This window comes from Physella acuta, unplaced genomic scaffold (genome assembly GCF_028476545.2).
Source record: "Physella acuta isolate Inbredline_101_S28 unplaced genomic scaffold, ASM2847654v3 ptg000353l, whole genome shotgun sequence".
In the NCBI taxonomy this organism is placed as follows: domain Eukaryota; kingdom Metazoa; phylum Mollusca; class Gastropoda; family Physidae; genus Physella; species Physella acuta.
The window spans coordinates 596,892-620,087 of record NW_026731872.1 but is presented as its reverse complement, the minus strand read 5'-3'; the positions used below and the strand labels follow the sequence as shown (position 1 = coordinate 620,087).

The following is a 23,196-nucleotide window of genomic DNA, read 5'->3' as shown; positions in this document are numbered from 1 at the left end:
CAAACATCATTGGCAGATCATGGCATGATGGCGTGGGGGAGGGGGGGGGGGGGTGGAAGCTGTAGTTAAGGAGGGGGCGTGTGGGCGAGAGATTGGTGTAGTGTGGGAAAGATGTAGGGTGGGGCTGTAGTGTGTGTCAGTAGCATGGTAGCCATCAAATTAACAACACGTTTTAAAATGTTGACATACATTTAGTTTCATCAAGCAGACACTCAACAGCTGGAGCTTATCATTTTAATTTTTTGAAATCTCAGCATTTTTTTCTCTTCAGAATTTTAAAATTATAAACTTGAATGAATCAATGCAAACAATTGGTTGTATTGACGGTCAGAATCTCCAAGACACTTCTCACAGTTGGCAGCAGGTCCTTTACCTTTGGTAGTGTAGATACTGGCACAGTTGTTCTGTGGACAGATGAGTTGTGTGAATAGTGTTGGCTGTGTGGTTAGTTGTGGCTGTGTGGTTGGACACATTTGTGTGAGACAGACGTTACATTTGACAGACAGACTTTTGTGTGCGTTGCAACACCTGTCATTAAAATCTGACAGGTGATTGTTTGTAATTAATTAACACATGTACACAGACCCAATCAAAGACAGATAAAAATAGAAGCACTTGACTAATGGTAGGCGACTCAAGGGACGTCACTATCAATAGATGTACAATTTGTGTTTTGACTACTTTTATAATTAGCCAGGTTCATTAATTACAGATAATTGAATATAAATTTGCAGCTGTTGTTTTAGTCACTTTTTATTGTGGCAACTCACTTTTTTATGGCCATCCAATTTTTGGCCACCATAACAAATGCATCAGGAGCCCCGGCCAAGATGGCCTCCATGTCCAGCAACTGTAGGGAGAAGTTCTATTTATAGACTGACAACAAACAACTGGTCTAATAAATGTCATTAGCTACAGGAGAAAGTAAAGCAAACTTTAATTTATTTCTTGAACAACCTCGTCAATGAAAATGTGAAATGAATGAAGACATGAAACAAAAGACTGACCCGTCCATTTGGTATCCGGCCAGTGACTTGTCGGCCAACAGATAAAAGAAGGCCCATCAACACAGAGTAGGCCACCGCACTAGAACAGATGTGTAAATAGCCAGCTGTTACAACAACTATTTTGTGACGAGCTAGTTACATACAAAAAAACATTGTGTGTACAGAAGTAACCTATGTTTTTTTTTTTTTTAAACAGGCCTTTGCTCAAGTTTTCAAACTGATCAAAAACTGATGTCTTTGCTCAAGTTTTCAAACTGATCAAAAACTGATGTCTTTGCTCAAGTTTTCAAACTGATCAAAAACCAGACTGCTATGTTTTTGCCCCAGGCAGGAATGCATTAAACCATCCAATATGGGAGATAGCCATCTAACAGGTAACATTAATTTCATTGTCACAATTTCAAAAGAATCCTGTGTCTACCCTCCAGGTAATGAGGGGGAATATGGCAGACAGACATTAAACAATCAAATAAAATATTTAAGTGGATTAACTAGGGGAGATTATGCACATAATGTCGCTGGAATGTCTTGGCAAAGGTTCATTACCAAGGGGAGAATACTCCAAAACTATTTTTATACCCTGAGAGTTGTCTGTTGTGGGTGAATCAAGTTGTAGCAGATTAGGGGATGAATGTATGATTTCTTTCTCAAGTCACCTCAGATTTTAATTTAAACATTTTTGTCTGGGAGATTATAGGGCTCAGGATAAATGTATGGGTAGGATAAGATCAGTAGTTAGGGGGTACAGGGCTCTAGTGGAGGTGAGGGGATCTAGGGATCATGGTGGATAAAAACAGGGGTCACATGCCTTGGTGTGGGATCAGTGGGAGGAGTTGGTTTAATTTGACAATGTAATTAAAGTAAATTTATTCCATCAAATGAAGTTTGAAAACACTGACCTTGAACCTTTAGTCAATGGCAGCAAATTGTAAAAATAGTAGACTATGGAGAGAATGTGTGTGATGGTCAGCTCTACATCCTGAGGAATAAATACAATGGAGTTACTGGAGGTTGACCACTCACTTTCTATAGGGCTATTCGTGAGACCATCACAACTTACTGAGACCTTGTTGAGACCACCACAACTAACTGAGACCTTGTTGAGACCACAACTAACTGAGACCTTGTTGAGACCACCACAACTAACTGAGACCTTGTTGAGACCACCACAACTAACTGAGACCTTGTTGAGACCACCACAACTAACTGAGACCTTGTTGAGACCACCACAACTAACTGAGACCTTGTTGAGACCACCACAACTAACTGAGACCTTGTTGAGACCATCACAACTTACTGAGACCTTGTTGAGACCACCACAACTTACTGAGACCTTGTTGAGACCACCACAACTAACTGAGACCTTGTTGAGACCACCACAACTAACTGAGACCTTGTTGAGACCACCACAACTTACTGAGACCTTGTTGAGACCACCACAACAAACTGAGACCTTGTTGAGACCACCACAACAAACTGAGACCTTGTTGAGACCACCACAACTTACTGAGACCTTGTTGAGACCACCACAACTTACTGAGACCTTGTTGAGACCACCACAACTTACTGAGACCTTGTTGAGACCACCACAACAAACTGAGACCTTGTTGAGACCACCACAACTAACTGAGACCTTGTTGAGACCACCACAACTAACTGAGACCTTGTTGAGACCACCACAACTAACTGAGACCTTGTTGAGACCACCACAACTAACTGAGACCTTGTTGAGACCACCACAACTAACTGAGACCTTGTTGAGACCACCACAACTAACTGAGACCTTGTTGAGACCACAACTAACTGAGACCTTGTTGAGACCACCACAACTTACTGAGACCTTGTTGAGACCACCACAACTAACTGAGACCTTGTTGAGACCACCACAACTAACTGAGACCTTGTTGAGACCACAACTAACTGAGACCTTGTTGAGACCACCACAACTTACTGAGACCTTGTTGAGACCACAACTTACTGAGACCTTGTTGAGACCACAACTTACTGAGACATTGTTGAGACCACAACTTACTGAGACCTTGTTGAGACCACAACTTACTGAGACCTTGTTGAGACCACCACAACTAACTGAGACCTTGTTGAGACCACAACTAACTGAGACCTTGTTGAGACCACCACAACTTACTGAGACCTTGTTGAGACCACAACTTACTGAGACCTTGTTGAGACCACAACTTACTGAGACATTGTTGAGACCACAACTTACTGAGACCTTGTTGAGACCACAACTAACTGAGACCTTGTTGAGACCACCACAACTAACTGAGACCTTGTTGAGACCACCACAACTAACTGAGACCTTGTTGAGACCACCACAACTAACTGAGACCTTGTTGAGACCACCACAACTAACAGAGACCTTGTTGAGACCACCACAACTAACAGAGACCTTGTTGAGACCACAACTAACTGAGACCTTGTTGAGACCACAACTAACTGAGACCTTGTTGAGACCACCACAACTAACTGAGACCTTGTTGAGACCACCACAACTAACTGAGACTTTGTTGAGACCACCACAACTAACTGAGACTTTGTTGAGACCACCACAACTAACTGAGACCTTGTTGAGACCACCACAACAAACTGAGACCTTGTTGAGACCACCACAACTTACTGAGACCTTGTTGAGACCACCACAACTAACTGAGACCTTGTTGAGACCACCACAACTAACTGAGACCTTGTTGAGACCACCACAACTAACTGAGACCTTGTTGAGACCACCACAACTAACTGAGACCTTGTTGAGACCACCACAACTAACTGAGACCTTGTTGAGACCACCACAACTAACTGAGACCTTGTTGAGACCACCACAACTAACTGAGACCTTGTTGAGACCACCACAACTTACTGAGACCTTGTTGAGACCACCACAACTTACTGAGACCTTGTTGAGACCACCACAACTTACTGAGACCTTGTTGAGACCACCACAACTAACTGAGACCTTGTTGAGACCACCACAACTAACTGAGACCTTGTTGAGACCACCACAACTAACTGAGACCTTGTTGAGACCACCACAACTAACTGAGACCTTGTTGAGACCACCACAACTAACTGAGACCTTGTTGAGACCACCACAACTAACTGAGACCTTGTTGAGACCACCACAACTAACTGAGACCTTGTTGAGACCACCACAACTAACTGAGACCTTGTTGAGACCACCACAACTAACTGAGACCTTGTTGAGACCACCACAACTAACTGAGACCTTGTTGAGACCACCACAACTAACTGAGACCTTGTTGAGACCACCACAACTAACTGAGACCTTGTTGAGACCACCACAACAAACTGAGACCTTGTTGAGACCACCACAACAAACTGAGACCTTGTTGAGACCACCACAACAAACTGAGACCTTGTTGAGACCACCACAACAAACTGAGACCTTGTTGAGACCACCACAACAAACTGAGACCTTGTTGAGACCACCACAACAAACTGAGACCTTGTTGAGACCACCACAACAAACTGAGACCTTGTTGAGACCACCACAACAAACTGAGACCTTGTTGAGACCACCACAACAAACTGAGACCTTGTTGAGACCACAACAAACTGAGACCTTGTTGAGACCACCACAACAAACTGAGACCTTGTTGAGACCACCACAACAAACTGAGACCTTGTTGAGACCACAACTTACTGAGACCTTGTTGAGACCACCACAACTAACTGAGACCTTGTTGAGACCACCACAACTAACTGAGACCTTGTTGAGACCACAACTTACTGAGACCTTGTTGAGACCACCACAACTAACTGAGACCTTGTTGAGACCACCACAACTAACTGAGACCTTGTTGAGACCACCACAACTAACTGAGACCTTGTTGAGACCACCACAACTAACTGAGACCTTGTTGAGACCACAACTAACTGAGACCTTGTTGAGACCACAACTTACTGAGACCTTGTTGAGACCACAACTTACTGAGACCAAAACTTACTGAGACCTTGTTGAGACCAGACTTGCGTATCTCCTCCTGTAGTAGCACCAGCAGGTGATCCATCTCCGCGGTGTACGAGGCTGTCCTGTCTGGTGTGCTGACGATGTTCATGGCAAAAACAATGCGCTGCTGCCTGCATCAAACAAAATACAAAAACAATGCGCTGCTGCCTGCATCAAACAAAATACAAAAACAATGCGCTGCTGCCTGCATCAAACAAAATACAAAAACAATGCGCTGCTGCCTGCATCAAACAAAATACAAAAACAATGCGCTGCTGCCTGCATCAAACAAAATACAAAAACAATGCGCTGCTGCCTGCATCAAACAAAATACAAAAACAATGCGCTGCTGCCTGCATCAAACAAAATACAAAAACAATGCGCTGCTGCCTGCATCAAACAAAATACAAAAACAATGCGCTGCTGCCTGCATCAAACAAAATACAAAAACAATGCGCTGCTGCCTGCATCAAACAAAATACAAAAACAATGCGCTGCTGCCTGCATCAAACAAAATACAAAAACAATGCGCTGCTGCCTGCATCAAACAAAATACAAAAACAATGCGCTGCTGCCTGCATCAAACAAAATACAAAAACAATGCGCTGCTGCCTGCATCAAACAAAATACAAAAACAATGCGCTGCTGCCTGCATCAAACAAAATACAAAAACTAAACCTTCCACCTCTACCCCCCCACTTACAGATCTTCTGTCAACACCAACACCCCCCCCCCCCACTTACAGATCTTCTGTCAACACCAACACCCCCCCCCCCCACTTACAGATCTTCTGTCAACACCAACACCCCCCCCCCACTTACAGATCTTCTGTCAGCACAACCCCCCTCCCCCCCACTTACAGATCTTCTGTCAGCACAACCCCCCTCCCCCCACTTACAGATCTTATGTCAGCACCAACACCCCCCCCCACCACTTACAGATCTTCTGTCAACACCAACACTCCCCCCCCCCCTTACAGATCTTATGTCAGCACCAACATTTCCCCCCCCCCACTTACAGATCTTCTGTCAGCACCAACACCCCCCCCCCCACTTACAGATCTTATGTCAGCACCAACACCCCCCCCCACCACTTACAGATCTTCTGTCAGCACCAACACCCACCCCCCCACCCCCCCACTTACAGATCTTCTGTCAGCACCAACACCCACCCCCCCCCCACTTACAGATCTTCTGTCAGCACCAACACCCACCCCCCCCCACTTACAGATCTTCTGTCAGCACCAACACCCACCCCCCACCCCCCCACTTACAGATCTTCTGTCAGCACCAACACCCCCCCCCCACTTACAGATCTTATGTCAGCACCAACACCCCCCCCCCACTTACAGATCTTATGTCAGCACCAACACCCCCCCCCCCACTTACAGATCTTCTGTCAGCACCAACACTCCCCCCACCACTTACAGATCTTCTGTCAGCACCAACACTCCCCCCACCACTTACAGATCTTCTGTCAGCACCAACACTCCCCCCACCACTTACAGATCTTCTGTCAGCACCAACACTCCCCCCCACTTACAGATCTTCTGTCATACCAACACCCCCCCCCCCCACTTACAGATCTTCTGTCAGCACCAACACCCCCCCATCCAGCCTATAGTCCACCTTCCCACGATGTAGTGATGGCACTTGTGTTGAGACCAGAAAACCTCTTGGGTTGATCTGACGCTTCTGTTCAGAGAAAAAAAATTATTTGAACTAGAAACTTTTTAAAAATATTTCCCACTGGATCACAAATTATGAAATCATTAAGGGTGTACTGTTTGCAATGGTTGGCTAATAAATCAATGTTAAAAACCTTTATAAGCTAACTGAAAATATGAAAATAAAAACTTGCTTTCTTTAATAAAAAAGATCATGAGATCACTTACACTTTTAGCGACTGTTTTTATAAATATACAAACTGAAGTATTTACCAGTTAATAAGTTTATAAGTATTTATAATTTACATCCATAAGTTAAATTTGTTAAATTTAACTTATGGATGTCCCCAGCATGCTCCACCAAGCAGAATTTGAACATCATAACTGGATGACCCCATATTTGAACAATCTGTAAACTGTAATCCTGTCTTCCCTAGCCAGAAACTTTCAGACCACAGCCTTGGTGATGTCACTTCCTGTCTGTTGTCATGGTGATAACATTGTGTCAGTCACAACAAGCATCTCACCCTAGAAATGAGCAGTAGATCCTCACAGGTCTCAGCTTTGGAAATGTCTTCTGCCAGCCCAGGGTAGCTCACAGCACCATCACTGTCAAACACAATCAACTGAGATTTCAATTGTAGTTTGTAGCACTGAGGCCAGCATTAGCAGTTTATATTACAACTAAACTCAAGTTACCCTGTATAGTGTTCCAGCAGTTTAAAAACAAGTGTATGTTACAACTAAACTCAAGTTACCCTGTATAGTGTTCCAGCAGTTTAAAAACAAGTGTATGTTACAACTAAACTCAAGTTACCCTGTATAGTGTTCCAGCAGTTTAAAAACAAGTGTATGTTACAACTAAACTCAAGTTACCCTGTATAGTGTTCCAGCAGTTTAAAAACAAGTGTATGTTACAACTAAACTCAAGTTACCCTGTATAGTGTTCCAGCAGTTTAAAAACAAGTGTATGTTACAACTAAACTCAAGTTACCCTGTATAGTGTTCCAACAGTTTAAAAACAAGTGTATGTTACAACTAAACTCAAGTTACCCTGTATAGTGTTCCAGCAGTTTAAAAACAAGTGTATGTTACAACTAAACTCAAGTTACCCTGTATAGTGTTCCAACAGTTTAAAAACAAGTGTATGTTACAACTAAACTCAAGTTACCCTGTATAATGTTCCAACATTGTCTTAGCCAGCTTGAATGCCAGATCAAAATATGGCAGCATTTTCAGGTTGGTGACAGAGCCTCTGGTAAGATGGAGGACTATTATTATACAGTGTTACATGAGGACAATAATAATAGATTGCCTGATTGTTACATGTCCTATTTGAGGACAATTGTTATAGATACATGTGCCACTGATGAAGATATGCCATATGGCACTAGTTATTGAAAGATTGAACAAATTAAGCTTACAATGATTCTATCGCTAGTTCATTTACAAAAATTCACAATAATAGATGTTCAATTCAAGGAGTCCAGCTTTGAAAAGTTTTCTAAGCCTACCTGACAAATGGGATGTCTGCTTTATGTCCCTCTTTACTTTTAAAATCTGGCAGGTTTTCTACCCAGAGGAAGGGCTGGTCCAAGCTGGCAAGTCTCCTGTAGTACACGCCTATGTTAAACAATTCTCTCCAGCTGTGGACAACTCTATCTGCTGGGGACAGGCAAATGTATCAGTTGTGGGGACAGGCAAATGTATCAGTTGTGGGGACAGGCAAATGTATCAGTTGTGGGGACAGGCAAATGTATCAGTTGACATTTTTTAAATCAATTCTGGTGTATGTTTACCTAGCTTCATTAAGAAATAGTATCACCAGTTCACCACACCAGTTCACCTCCCCACTTCACCACACCACCTCACCACACCAGTTCACCTCCCCACTTCACCTCACCACACCACCACACCACTTCACCACACCACACCACTTCACCTCACCACACCACTTCACCTCACCACACCACTTCACCTCACCACTTCACCTCACCACACCACTTCACCTCACCAGTTCACCTCTCACAAGCTGAATTGTCAACTCACCAGCTGTTCCAGGTTTTTGTACAGCCTTCAACAATTTCCATTTGGCCTGGAAAAAAGAAAGCAACACAAACTATATCTAGGTTATTTCCCTTGATTGCTTGAATCAGATAGAGGTATAATAATTTTTTTAAATAATCATTAAATGAATTAATCTCTTTCAGAAACCAAAGACAAAAATTGTGTTGATGAAGGCTATGACAATACTAGAGCTACATCTCAACTAAATGAATTTACTGCCAAAAAATTAAATTTGGCCACGTACCTCAAAATACTGGCCAATGTGGATAGATGCCAGCCCCATGGCCAGGTTGAGTCGTCGGTCTGTCAGGACGCCGTCAGCGTTGACTTGTGACAATTTTCCCAGGGCCTCGGCACGACAAATCAGGGACTCCAGGGCCGGAGGGATCTCAAACTGGGGGTCAGCATCCCTGCAGAGCAGTCCATGTGACGATGATGGCACCACCCAGACTAAACTAATCTACTTCATACTCTAAGACATTTTCTCAACACCTACAGGATTAGCATTTCTAGTCTCAATGCATCAATCTATTTTTAATTTCACTGTTCACATGTTTGCCACAGGGAACATCATTTGTGTATTTAACATGACCTCTGACCCACTAAATAGGTAGTCCAAACTAAAATTAACTATTGATTGCAGACTTCTGGAGTGAGTATGTCATGAAAGAACTTTTAATTGTAAGGTCTATGCCACAAATTTTATAAAAATATCTCAATAAATAAAAAAGTTATGCGATTTTTAAAAAAGCAAAATTTGGTAAAAAACTGATTTTCAAAAAGTGCCATTTTTGAGAACCCATATTTTTTAAACTAAATAACATAGAAGTGTAGAAATTGGTAAAGTTGCTGCAAAGTTTGTAATATATATGCCCAATTTTTTTCAGTCATCTAAAATGAGTCTTTCTAAGGTAAAAAAATAATTGAAAATGACAAAAATGCGTTTTGGTCACTTTTATTTTCATAAAAAAAAAAAAAATTCAATGTTTTTTTTTTTTTTTTTTGCTTTGGAATAACTCTAAAACTATTGTGTTGGTAACATCAACGTGGAAAAATGTGTTAATTATTTTCAAAAATCACATGAGTTAAAATATTATTTTAAAAAATACCACAGTTATCTAGTGCAGGAGAAACAGAATCAAAATTTAGTAGAGTAAATGTAATGTAATGTAGTTTAATAAAGACGTGATGCCTACAAGTGATGCAGCAGTTGATGCCACATGCTTTGGTTTCTTTTCAAACCTATACGGTTGATAACTGCTTTGGGGGAACAGTTTTTAAAACTACAACTCCACATCTTTGTACGTCTTGTTTCCCTCAACCTTGATCTTGTGGAGCATCAAGAGTAAGTGATATGTTTTGGGAACTGTAGTTGGGGGGGGGGGGGGGGGGGTCTTGGCCTTCTTCCCTTCCCTTGTAAGGAAAGTTCTGGATAGGCCACTGTAAATGTCTCCAGCTATGGAATAAACAATTGATTTAGTGATTAATAAAATAGAATTAAATTTACTACCAGCCTATTGTGTAGGCCTACTATTTGTCCTATGACTATAACTGGAAACATATGAAAAAGCCTGAAAACACCTTTTTGTTAAAAGTAATTTATACTTTATATATATATTTTTAAGAGTAATTCTACTGAATGAAATATGAAATATTCGTTGCTTGTGCCACACTGGTTGAGATATCCAATGATGAAGATGCCATACTGTGGTTCTCAACTTCCTATAGGACAACTTAACTGTCCTTCATTGTTACTATTATATGCATATAAAATAAATAAATAATGAGAAATACTACTAGTACTACTTACACTTACAACTAATATAACATTTAAAACTAAGTCACAACATGTAGAATCTTAATAAATTGCACCACCATCTAAAAATTGATCTGGTACATTTTATTACGGAGACTGGCGCAGACCATTTCACATTATTTAGCAGGGGAATCAGAATCAGAGCACACAACAGAAAATAAAAAAAATTAATCACATTAGTCCTTAAAATTTAGTGTCTTTTGTTTTAAATAAATCGATAAAAATGTATAGTTATTATAATTATACATTTCTTTTGTGTTTCATTAATATTTTATAAGTATTTAACCTTCGTTCCCTGTAAATAATTGAGTTCGTCCACATAGTAACCAGGATAGTCTGGTGGCCATTTTGAATTTGTCGATTCATAATTTTGACGTGATAGTCCAGATAAACTGTAGTAATACGACCCTATCATTGATCCCAGTCAATAGATTTTAAAGAATTAGTAAACACTAGCATCTAATTGTTAAGTGCATCCATATTTTAAGTCCCTAGAATGTCCTGAATTAAATAGCTTCACGTCTAAACACACCCTGTGTACAAGCGTAGTTCACACGCTAAAACCGTGGACTTGAAGCGTTCAAATTTACATTAATAACGTGTACTAATTAAACCAAACTGACATTCAAACTTAAAATTCATTTATTAAAATGGAAATGAAACTTTAAAAATGATACTTACAACTTGTTTGAAGGCTCTAGCAAGGGTAAAATCCGTTTAGCATCATCGGTCGTCAACCTTTAAAACCGTTCGGCGAGCAACTTACTCGGGGCTTAAAGTCGACTCGAGGGTTATATGTTTATTGGTGGTACGGCTTCGCGACCGTAAATCAGAAATACTTGAATTTACAACACAAAGTAGTTATAAAACTGAACTTTACATAGGTGTAAAATATGAAACAGAATTAGTTTGTTTCCGTGTATATATCGTCATTTAAAGTTTAAAATCTGTATTTTTTAAATGAAATAAACAAGTTATTTTTTCAATTTTTACATCAAACGATAGCCTAGAATTCGATCTTTAAAATGACATTAAGATTATGCTTCTACGATGCTTCGTCGCGAAGCCGCGACCAAATAAAACAGTGTGGGGTCGATCGGTACACGCAAAACGGTGAAATTTGTTGACGTAACTGATACTTTTCAAACAAATATAAAACACATTCAGACATGTGTTACAGATATAAAAATACCAGATTACGACAGATAAAGACTTAAACTTTATTGACATATAATTTTTATTCTTATAGGACAACTAGAAGTAGTGAAATTTTTTTTTTGAAAACCGCAAAAACTGACCCTAAAACGCACTTTTTCGCCAGTTTGGACTACCTACACTAAAGATGACAAAACTGGCCAGTTTATTGGTGGGTGTTAAACTTTATAAGAACTAAAAATGGCAAAAACATTGTAATGTTTTGTTCTGGCAATACATGGTGATGTTTTGTGAGGGAAGAGACAACTTATGACACATGCTGGATGTGTTATGCTGGATGTGTTATGACAGCAGGGAAAGATTTCCACCCACCTGATGTCTGGCCTTAAACCTGGCTGCTCCTTGTAACTCTACAAACAAAAAACATGGAGTCAACAATGGGTTACCATGGCAACTCTGTATACAATCTGTCAACTACAAAAGCATGTCACAGATGTAGATCACAAAAAGAGTTACAACAAAAGTTGCTATTAAAAAATTCTCACTTTTAAATCCAAAGGTTTCAATTTTGTCCAAGAATTTAAATATTCCGGAATAAAATCTGCGCCTGGTTCTATAGAAGATATGGGGCTGTCTAGACGAGCGTGGACGTACCTCGCGTACTCTGTTTAAATATAGTGCACAGGAAAATAAAGTTATTAAATATCTGGAGTAATTGTAGAGAGAATAAAAATAGTAAGCTTTAATGCACTGAAAATAAAACCAATCAAACTTTCTTCAATCAAAGCATTGGTCGCTAAAATATGTCAGCCATCACTTGAGCAACCAATACTTTTTTGAAGAAAACAATTTTTTCTTCTCTTATTTTTGTTGCATTAAGTGTTCATTATTATATCGGCATTTTATATTTTATTTTATTTTTTTTGTAGTTTAATTAAAGTTTTCAAAAACAATGAGTTTATTTCTTTGCAATGCCATTATGCTTTATGATGTAGACAATATATACGACTATAAATATTTGCTTGTGTTCTCTAAAAGACTATCTGCCCCCTCTTAATTTGTGATTCTTGGTTACTTCTCAAATACTGAACCAGTGTGGTGTGTGTGGTTACCTCTCAAATACTGTGTGGGTGTGTGTGTGTGGTTACCTCTCAAGTACTGAGCCCTTAGAAACTCTGGGGATGCTCTCATGGTTGGCATGTTGGTCACCATCAACTGAAAGTTTCAAATGGAGGCAGGTGTTTAGGTCGGGTGTTTAAATCAGGTGTTAAGATACATTTATGTTTCAAGCTGAGCTGACAGACATCAAAGTTACCCTTTCTGACCTGGTGCTCTATGGGGCAGATGACCCCCAGTATATGAATGGATAACGTGAACAAGACCTAGTTCTTAACATATGGCCCAGGCCTTACACCAGGACTTCTACAACACAATCATCCACTCATTTTTCTATCAGAATACGGAGGCAGGACAAAGTAAAAGGTGTTGGACCACAACAAGGGTTACAACCAGCTCAGGCGGCATACGTGACCTCAACATACAGACAGTTGACCTCCAGCCTACCTTTGTCGTGTCCTTGAGAGCGTCATAAAAACGTCCGTGCATGAGCTTGGAGGCAGCCTTCATGTACTGGCAGTTGGCGTTGTGGGGGTCCCTGGCCAGGCACCTCTGACAGAAACAAGTTGGCATTTACTAAATGTCATCTCCAGTGACATGTGACAATCAACTGGTTAAATGTCAAGTCTAAGACTGCAGATCTTTGAAATGTTTTACCTCGTAATCTAAAATGGCAGATCTTTGAAATGTTTTACCTCATAATCTAGGACGGCAGATCTTTGAAATGTTTTACCTCATAATCTAAAATGGCAGATCTTTGAAATGTTTTACCTCATAATCTAAAATGGCAGATCTTTGAAATGTTTTACCTCATAATCTAAAATGGCAGATCTTTGAAATGTTTTACCTCGTAATCTAACACTGCAGATCTTTGAAATGTTTTATCTCATAATCTAAAATGGCAGATCTTTGAAATGTTTTACCTCATAATCTAAAAATGGCAGATCTTTGAAATGTTTTACCTCGTAATCTAGTATGGCAGATCTTTGAAATGTTTTACCTCATAATCTAGTATGGCAGATCTTTGAAATGTTTTACCTCGTAATCTAGTATGGCAGATTTTTGAAATGTTTTACCTCGTAATCTAGTATGGCAGATCTTTGAAACGTTTTACCTCGTAATCTAGTATGGCAGATCTTTGAAATGTTTTACCTCATAATCTAGGACGGCAGATCTTTGAAATGTTTTACCTCATAATCTAAAATGGCAGATCTTTGAAATGTTTTACCTCATAATCTAAAATGGCAGATCTTTGAAATGTTTTACCTCATAATCTAAAATGGCAGATCTTTGAAATGTTTTACCTCGTAATCTAACACTGCAGATCTTTGAAATGTTTTATCTCATAATCTAAAATGGCAGATCTTTGAAATGTTTTACCTCATAATCTAAAATGGCAGATCTTTGAAATGTTTTACCTCGTAATCTAGTATGGCAGATCTTTGAAATGTTTTACCTCATAATCTAGTATGGCAGATCTTTGAAATGTTTTACCTCGTAATCTAGTATGGCAGATCTTTGAAATGTTTTACCTCGTAATCTAGTATGGCAGATCTTTGAAACGTTTTACCTCGTAATCTAGTATGGCAGATCTTTGAAATGTTTTACCTCGTAATCTAAGACGGCAGATCTTTGAAATGTTTTACCTCGTAATCTAGTATGGCAGATCTTTGAAATGTTTTACCTCGTAATCTAAGACGGCAGATCTTTGAAATGTTTTACCTCGTAATCTAGTATGGCAGATCTTTGAAATGTTTTACCTCGTAATCTAGTATGGCAGATCTTTGAAACGTTTTACCTCGTAATCTAGTATGGCAGATCTTTGAAACGTTTTACCTCGTAATCTAGTATGGCAGATCTTTGAAACGTTTTACCTCGTAATCTAGTATGGCAGATCTTTGAAACATTTTACCTCGTAATCTAGTATGGCAGATCTTTGAAATGTTTTACCTCGTAATCTAGTATGGCAGATCTTTGAAATGTTTTACCTCGTAATATAGTATGGCAGATCTTTGAAATGTTTGACCTCGTAATCTAGTATGGCAGATCTTTGAAACGTTTTACCTCGTAATCTAGTATGGCAGATCTTTGAAACATTTTACCTCGTAATCTAGTATGGCAGATCTTTGAAATGTTTTACCTCGTAATCTAAGACGGCAGATCTTTGAAATGTTTTACCTCGTAATCTAGTATGGCAGATCTTTGAAATGTTTTACCTCGTAATCTAGTATGGCAGATCTTTGAAATGTTTTACCTCGCAATCTAAGACGGCAGATCTTTGAAATGTTTTACCTCGTAATCTAGTATGGCAGATCTCTGGTCCCCACTGCTGTAAAACAAGTTCCCACGTAAGTTGTACGTCATGGCATGGTTAGGGTTGAGGTGCAGGCTCTGGTTAAACTTGGATAAAGCTCCACGTACATTACCTAGGTCTCTGGGGGGGAACGACAAAACTATAAAGTTATGGGGGTGCCTTTTTAACTGACAGTATCACAGCTGACTGTAGCTGAGCATTGGTTACAATTATAAGAGCTTAGGGCTCTGAGCTAAAGACTTACTTATATCCCTGAGCTAATCTAAGAACTACCCATAGCCCTAAGCTCAAGACTTACTTATATCCTTGAGCTAAGCTAAGACAGGCCTCCAGATGAGCAGGATTTTCCTTGAGCACTTCTTTAAACACTTCCACAGCATTCTGTAGAATGTCAGAGGAAAGTTTCTAACAGCTAAACTTGCCATGGCAAACTTGAGTTCATCAACTAACAAATTTGTGTAACTGGATCCAACACCACTCTTATCTAACAGAACTATTGAACTGCCAGTTTTCTTGAAAAAAATTTTTTTCTGGCGAGACATAAGAACAAAAACATACCCGAACTTTTCCCCTGTAGTAGAGGGCCAGCCCCAGGTGGAAGTGTGAGAGAGACTGAATTTTGGCGTCTGACGACAGCAAATTTTTGCGGAAATCTTGTTCAGCTTGGGAAAAATTCTAGAAAATAAAAAAACAAATGTCATATCAGTCATAAATAGATAGCTAACTAAAAAACTAATAACTCTTGAATTATATTCTGCTAACTTTGATGAACCAAAGCTGATGGTTCTAAAATTTTCTAAACATACTTCCATCATAAGGTGGATGACCCCACGCAGAAAGTAGATCTTAGCAGACGGCTGAAGTTTGAGCAGCGATGTGACATCATTCAAAGCTTCCTGGTACTGATGCAGTCTCAACAGGACCTGGTTGGTGGACAAGTAGGGCGTGTTTATGTCATACAAGTTGTAGGAACATGTAGAAACAAGTTGTGGGAACATGTAGAAACAAGTTGTAGGAACATGTAGAGACAAGTTGTGGGAACATGTAGAAACAAGTTGTGGGAACATGTAGAAACAAGTTGTGGGAACATGTAGAAACAAGTTGTAGGAACATGTAGAGACAAGGTGTGGGAACATGTAGAAACAAGTTGTGGGAACATGTAGAAACAAGTTGTGGGAACATGTAGAAACAAGTTGTAGGAACATGTAGAAACAAGTTGTAGGAACATGTTTTAAGACATTTATGTAGGTATGTCAAACAGATTTTTTTAAACAGTCCCAGAGCTTTTTTGAAAATTGCTATGTGAAGAACTCAAGTAGTAAAAAAGTTACATTTTAAAAACTTGTTGTTTTTTCGACATGTTTGAGACGTTATATCTGTAAAAGTACATGTCACAAACACAATCTTTTGAACTCAACACAAACACACTTATTCAGAGAACAGACTTAATTTTTTTTCAGATCTCAAAAATAAGTACATCATTTAAATTAATTGCATTGAAATTGGGATTTTTCACTTTTTGATTAAAAAAAAGAGGGAAGTAGAAAACACAAATTTTGTACATTTTTGAAAAATCACCAAAAAATTGTCTGATGAAAGAGCATACTTGATAAATATATCAAAATGTAGGGGAACAACGCTTCTTTGAATTTAAGTTACATGTATGCCTATAACATGTTTGATCAGAAGAGTGCAGGGGTTCACAATCTGTCAAAATGCTTCTTTTAAAAAAAAATTATGAAAGCTACAGTAGATCTGGCTGTATTGAAATACAGAATAACCATAGCTCTTAACAGGTAAATAGTCTTTGTTTCTGTGATTAATTTATATGCGATCCAATGGTGGCTGGAACAGTGCAAGGGTCCAATAAAGAAAATATTTTTTGTCGAAATAATTATTAGTCTCTAGAACCAGTAGTACATTTAAAAGTAAGAGCATTTACTTAGAATGCCTCAGTTGATTTATCTTTATGCTATAAATATGTATTTATACATAGCTGGTTCAACAAGTATTGCGATATGATAGGGCTACACCAAAAATACACTTGCTAATATAAATACAACTACGTAGGCTAAATAGTAAATAGATAACCATGCTAGTCTTGCATTCTCACCCTTAGTGTCTTAACAGTTGTTCTTCACAACTATAACATTTAATTATGTAATCAATAACCACATTAAACGTCGATATAATTGAGGACTTAACAAGATTTTTTTTTCATAGACATACATTCTTTTGAAAGGGTTCTAATAAGGGTTTATGGGTTTATTTACAAGCTGACTGGAAAGTGTAAATACATCAGCACTCGTGCACTGATCATTAATATATATGGACATTGTTACAACTGTAGTAGAGATCTTGCTTATTCCCCCCCCCTCTACTCCAGGTGAGTGTTTGAGGTATTAACATAATATATCGCCTAGATCTAGTTCAAGTTGAAATTATTCACAATAAATATACACTAACACACTAACAAGTCAAATGGTCAATTTCTTTGGTAATGTAAAGTATTTCAAGCTTCACACAATTTACTATTCAGTTTTAAATCATCACTAAAACCCAAACCATCCATGAACTTGGCGGGTTTTTCTACTTAAAACTATACCCATATATTGTTGACACTGGTGACAAAATGTACGATCACGTGACCTTTTAGATTTAACAGATTAAAATATTCAGCTACTCTAAAAAGATTACAAAAATATGTTGTAATTAATTTTCAAAGTACCCTCTGTCAGAAAAGAAAAAATAGTTGAACTAAACAATCGGAAAAAAGAATTAGACTCCGATACACAGTGAAGTGGGGTTTAGTTCATCGGACGAAGCTGTAAAATTACATGGAAGTCTAATCACTGAATGGAGTTATTATAGTTTTATTACTAAATAGATAATGAAGAAATGAACAAAGCTAAAACATGAGTTGTAGGTTTAATTATAGATCTATATTGAAGAAATGAACTATGAAAAATAGACAGACGAACTGGTTGATTAAGTAGCTACATGTTTTTATTTATTTTACTGAACTATCAAGCAGCTAAAACTTGCTATAATCAATTTTGAAAAGCTAGGTAGTGCGTTGTTAACGAAGAAAACAGTCATTTCCTGTTCCAGGGTCTAGAGCTATTTTATTTATTGCAATAGTGTGTTTTGTCGAGCTTGGCTTTTTTTTTTACCATACTCAGAAAAAATTTCAGTGTTTTAACAGAAAAATAGACCATCTTTCTGAAAATCCTAATTTAAAAATTTATACGATGTCAGGATGACGTACTAGTTTAACAATTGCTTAATTTTTTTAAAATTTAGAATATTTAGTCTTTTATGGAGTTTTTAAATTTAGTACCCCACTAAAGGCTATTCAATTTGCACATTTTACAAGTATTTGTAAAGAAATGTTGAATGGTAAAAAAAAAGGCCCGGGAGTTGAATGTGAGGAGGGTCCAAATTTGCATGAAAAATCCACTTGGTGATAGTTTTCAATCGATAAATGAGATATATTGTGTAATGTCAACTACCATAAAAATTAGGCAGAATTAGAAGGTTTTAAATTTACTTTAAAATGGTACTATGCTTATTATTACATGAGCCCTTTATTTTATAGAAAACTAGTAAATGAAAGGCTATTACATTTGGGCGACTTGAGAGCGAAATCAGAGTTTTTATTTGGCTGTTTGACACAACTTGTTTATGTGATACATGTTGTAGGAACAAGTTGTAGTAACATGTAGGAACAAGTTGTAGGGACAAGTTGAGGGACAAGTTGAGGGACAAGTTGAGGGACAAGTTGAAGGACAAGTTAGCAGTGTGTATTTCAAAAATACCAGCTAGAAATACCTGAGTCCGGTGCATCAAGAGGTCTGGCCGAGCTAGACTTGTGTCCAGCTCAATGGCTTTAGTCAGGTCATTCAGGGCCAGTTGTGTGCTGGTGGCATTCTGTAACATTCACAACTCAGATAAAAACACAAACTCTGACAAGTACAAAACCTTAAAGAAACAAAGCCATTCTGTAACACAGTTCATTCACAACTCAGTTAGATAAAAACACAAACTCTGGCAAGTACAAAACCTTAAAGAAACAAAGCCATTCTGTAACACAGTTCATTCACAACTCAGATAAAAAAACTCTGGCAAGTACAAAACCTTAAAGAAACAAAGCCATTCTATAACAAAGTTCATTCACAACTCAGATAAAAACACAAACTCTAGCAAGTACAAAACCTTAAAGAAACAAAGCATTGAATACCTGAAGGTTTTTTCTAGCATAAGCCAGGCCTCTTCCAAAGTAAGCGATGGTTAAAGTTGGGTTGGTCTGGTAAATGAGAAATAATATTCATTAATGTTGGACACATTTGATCACACACAGGGTAATTAAAATCTACTAATTGGTAGAATAACTTCAAGGGTGTGACAAGTGACCAGATGTCATGCAGATCAGCAAATGACATGACATGTAGATCAGCAAATGACATGACATGTAGATCAGCAAATGACATGACATGTAGATCAGCAAATGACATGACATGTAGATCAGCAAATGACATGACATGTAGATCATAAAATGACATGACATGTAGATCATAAAATGACATGACATGTAGATCAGCAAATGACATGTCATGTAGATCAGCAAATGACAAGTCATGTAGATCAGCAAATGACAAGTCATGTAGATCAGCAAATGACAAGTCATGTAGATCAGCAAATGACATGACATGTAGATCAGCAAATGACATGACATGTAGATCGGCAAATGACATGACATGTAGATCAGCAAATGACATGACATGTAGATCAGCAATGAATTTGTATTCAAGATGACAAGTGTCCCAATATGACACCACCCACCACCTGTTTCAGTTTTTGTTACAGTTATTGACACTTAGCCTACAACCTACTCACATAAATGAGAGAGCTGAACTCCTACAGTTATTGTTACAGTTATTGACATTTAGCCTACAACCTACTCACATGGATGAGAGAGCTGAACTCCTACAGTTTTTGTTACAGTTATTGACATTTAGCCTACAACCTACTCACATGAATGAGAGAGCTGAACTCCTCAACAGCCTTGTCAGCGTGGCCCAGGTTTAGATGTACAACAGCCGCAGCTGATAACATTAAGTCATAGATTTACCCTAAGTCATACATTTACCCTAACAGTTAAGTCATACATTTACCTTAAGTCATACATTTATGCTAACAGTTAAGTCATACATTTACCTTAACAGTTTACACAAGTCATACATTTATCCTAACAGTTAAGTCATACATTTACCCTAAGTCATACATTTACCCTAAGTCATACATTTACCTTAAGTCATACAATTACCTTAAGTCATACATTTACGCTAAGTCATACATTTACCAAGTCATACATTTACCATAACAGTTAATTCATACATTTACCCTAACAGTTAAGTCATACATTTACCCTAACAGTTAAGTCATACATTTAACCTAACAGTTAAGTCATACATTTAACCTAACAGTTAAGTCATACATTTAACCTAACAGTTAAGTCATACATTTAACCTAACAGTTAAATCATACATTTACCCTAACAGTTAAGTCATACATTTACCCTAACAGTTAAGTCATACATTTACCCTAACAGTTAAGTCATACATTTACCTTAACAGTTAAGTCATCCATTTACCCTAACAGTTAAGTCATACATTTACCCTAACAGTTAAGTCATACATTTACCCTAACAGTTAAGTCATACATTTACCTTAACAGTTAAGTCATACATTTACCTTAACAGTTAAGTCATCCATTTACCTTAACAGTTAAGTCATCCATTTACCCTAACAGTTTACACACGTCATACATTAACATCTGTTAAATAACAAAACAAAAAACTGTTTACAGTTATTTCCTCCTTACCAAGCTGATGCTCCAGGTGGGCGTGTCCAATGAAGAGGGAGCTGAAATGTTTTTCTTCAATAGCTTCAGCCAGCTCCTACAGCCATATAGAAGTAAACATCAGCATACAACAAACTTCACTACAAGACAACATCAGCATACAACAAACTTCATTACAAGACAGAGGTAAACATCAGCATACAACAAACTTCACTACAAGACAGAGGTAAACATCAGCATACAACAAACTTCACTACAAGACAGATGTAAACATCAGCATACAACAAACTTCACTACAAGACAACAGAGGTAAACATCAGCATACAACAAACTTCACTACAAGACAGAGGTAAACATCAGCATACAACAAACTTTACTACAAGACAACAGAGGTAAACATCAGCATACAACAAACTTCACTACAAGACAACAGAGGTAAACATCAGCATACAACAAACTTCACTACAAGACAGAGGTAAACACCAGCATACAACAAACTTCACTACAAGACAGAGGTAAACATCAGCATACAACAAACTTCACTACAAGACAGAGGTAAACACCAGCATACAACAAACTTCACTATAAGACAGAGGTAAACATCAGCATACAACAAACTTCACTACAAGACAACCAACTGAGATGTGATAGATCCACCAACTTTTGTTCAAGATTTAAAAACTACCTCAACAGCTGGGAGACTGCATACATTTTCCTGACAAGCAATTTTTTCATCTGACTCAGTCAGGGCACACAATCCAGTTGGCAAGGATGCAAAATCATCAGCATCTTAAAAGAATGTATTATTTTTTTAAAACTCTGCATTATTTTTTTCAATTTAAGAGGTCTGTGTAGAAAGATTTACACAAAAAGTTCAGTATCAAAGTTTCTTTAGTTTCAATATAGTTTCCTTTTAGTTTAGTTTTCTTGTAAAAATTCAAGTAAGGCAAGACCATATTCATTTTTACTAGATCTAGATCTTATTAAAAATTAACCTTAAATTTTAAAATTCATTTACAAATTAATAAATTATTAAACTTAAACCGAACCTATAAAAAAGAGTATATTTAATAAAACTAGCCTAAATTTTTGTTTAGTTTCAATTTTAAATTAAATTAAAATTAAGACTAAGGTCAATTTTTTTTTAAAAAATCAACATTTCAATTTATTTTTCATGCAGTAACAAATTCAGCAATTTTTTTCCCTTACCACATTCTGGAACGAGTTCACTAGGAATGAATACAATATTGAAAGTGGGAGGGGTTTTGGTCCAGTGACTGTGGTGTGAACTGTACTCATCATAACCTCCGGTTTTAGATGGATCGCCCTTTATATTACAACCTAAGCAAATACTTTCGTCGTTGATATCGAGCTTTTTAAGGTTGAGTTCAATGTACTGTTGCTTTCCATCTTCGTTATCAATTTGAACATTTGCTATTTTACAAATCTGGCCATTGGATCTTAGTGTAAACATACACACTGAAATAAAAACCGAAAGTAGCCACACGTCCATCTTTAACTAAATTTTGTTTTTATTTGAAAAGAGCTCTTAACAGTTGTTATTAAAATGTGTACAGATTTTTATAACTAAGAAGGTTAAAAATAAAAACATTTAACGTCGTTGACTAAGCAAAATATTTATGATTGAAAATAAACTAAATTAAATGCAACGATGTCATACTAAGGATTCCCTTACAGAGGCTTAGTTAGGGGAGAGCGGGTGGGGCGGCCGCCAAAGGGGCGCTAAATTGGGTAGAAATAGAAAATAACAAATGTATTCTGAGCTGCATTATATTCGAATTCAAGAAAATAGCTACTCGGTTCTACGGACGGCTTTCTACGTTGTAACGTTGCTTGTGTGATGTGGGAATAAAGTATTAACGGGAATGTGATATGTGAGTGTGTAGTGTGTGTGGGGGGGGGTCTTTTTCGCTAACGTGGATAAATATATAAATGGGGGGGGGGGGGGGGCTCAAAATTCATAGTTCGCCCGGGAAGCCGAAATGGGTTGCTACGCCTCTGTTCCCTAACATAATTTTTTTTGTAAAAATTAGATCATAAAAAATTGGGCGGGCATACACATTAAAACACAAGACATGACGTCCTAACATTAACAGACTAGATCAAGCACTAGACCTATTTATAGTTTATCAATAGGTCAACTTGTAAAACTCCCTCCCTCAACCCACATCATTTTGAATTAAA

At 37.9% G+C, this 23,196-nt stretch overlaps 1 protein-coding gene and 2 long non-coding RNA genes across 5 annotated transcripts in view; 1 reads left to right on the top strand and 2 right to left on the bottom strand.

The window, feature by feature from the left end:
• Positions 1-9,004, top strand: part of LOC131941219 (uncharacterized) — a 32,165-nt gene extending 23,161 nt beyond the window's left edge. The window contains exons 4-5 of the long non-coding RNA XR_009386625.1: positions 1,204-1,381; positions 8,872-9,004. This is a non-coding gene — a long non-coding RNA (uncharacterized LOC131941219). The remainder of the gene's footprint in view (positions 1-1,203; positions 1,382-8,871) is intronic.
• Positions 212-22,514, bottom strand: LOC131941217 (tetratricopeptide repeat protein 13). Of its 3 annotated transcripts, none has more exons than XM_059300296.1 (25): positions 22,201-22,514; positions 21,677-21,780; positions 21,013-21,088; positions 20,164-20,234; positions 19,370-19,435; positions 18,961-19,059; positions 15,936-16,052; positions 15,688-15,804; positions 15,428-15,510; positions 15,108-15,249; positions 13,263-13,367; positions 12,848-12,914; positions 12,245-12,363; positions 12,072-12,109; positions 8,973-9,138; positions 8,711-8,756; positions 8,176-8,326; positions 7,833-7,916; positions 7,189-7,270; positions 6,577-6,689; positions 4,994-5,126; positions 1,907-1,986; positions 1,008-1,086; positions 771-850; positions 212-404 (listed from the first exon to the last, which is right to left on the bottom strand). In XM_059300296.1, exons 1-25 carry the CDS (start codon positions 22,502-22,504, stop codon positions 299-301), a joined length of 2,628 nt encoding a protein of 875 aa, XP_059156279.1. In that variant the 5' UTR covers positions 22,505-22,514; the 3' UTR covers positions 212-298. The 3 variants fall into 3 exon arrangements, with proteins under 3 accessions (XP_059156279.1, XP_059156281.1, XP_059156280.1); XM_059300298.1 differs by having other exon boundaries at positions 5,000-5,126; XM_059300297.1 differs by having other exon boundaries at positions 8,176-8,323.
• LOC131941220 (uncharacterized) lies at positions 9,920-11,316 on the bottom strand. The gene is made up of 2 exons (XR_009386626.1): positions 11,226-11,316; positions 9,920-10,184 (listed from the first exon to the last, which is right to left on the bottom strand). It is a non-coding gene; the product is annotated as an uncharacterized LOC131941220 (long non-coding RNA).
• Positions 22,515-23,196: the final 682 nt, after the last annotated feature.

What these genes read in the sequence shown, in the direction of transcription:
- LOC131941217 (XM_059300296.1), bottom strand. Translation starts at nt 22,504, where the DNA reads ATGGACGTGTGGCTACTTTCGGTTTTTATTTCAGTGTGTATGTTTACA. An exon ending in ATGCTAGAAAAAACCTTCAG is followed by an intron (nt 19,060 to 19,369) that starts GTATTCAATGCT and finishes TGAATGTTACAG; the next exon opens with AATGCCACCAGCACACAACT. An exon ending in CTGGTCTCAACAAGGTCTCA is followed by an intron (nt 1,987 to 4,993) that starts GTAAGTTTTGGT and finishes TTTATTCCTCAG; the next exon opens with GATGTAGAGCTGACCATCAC.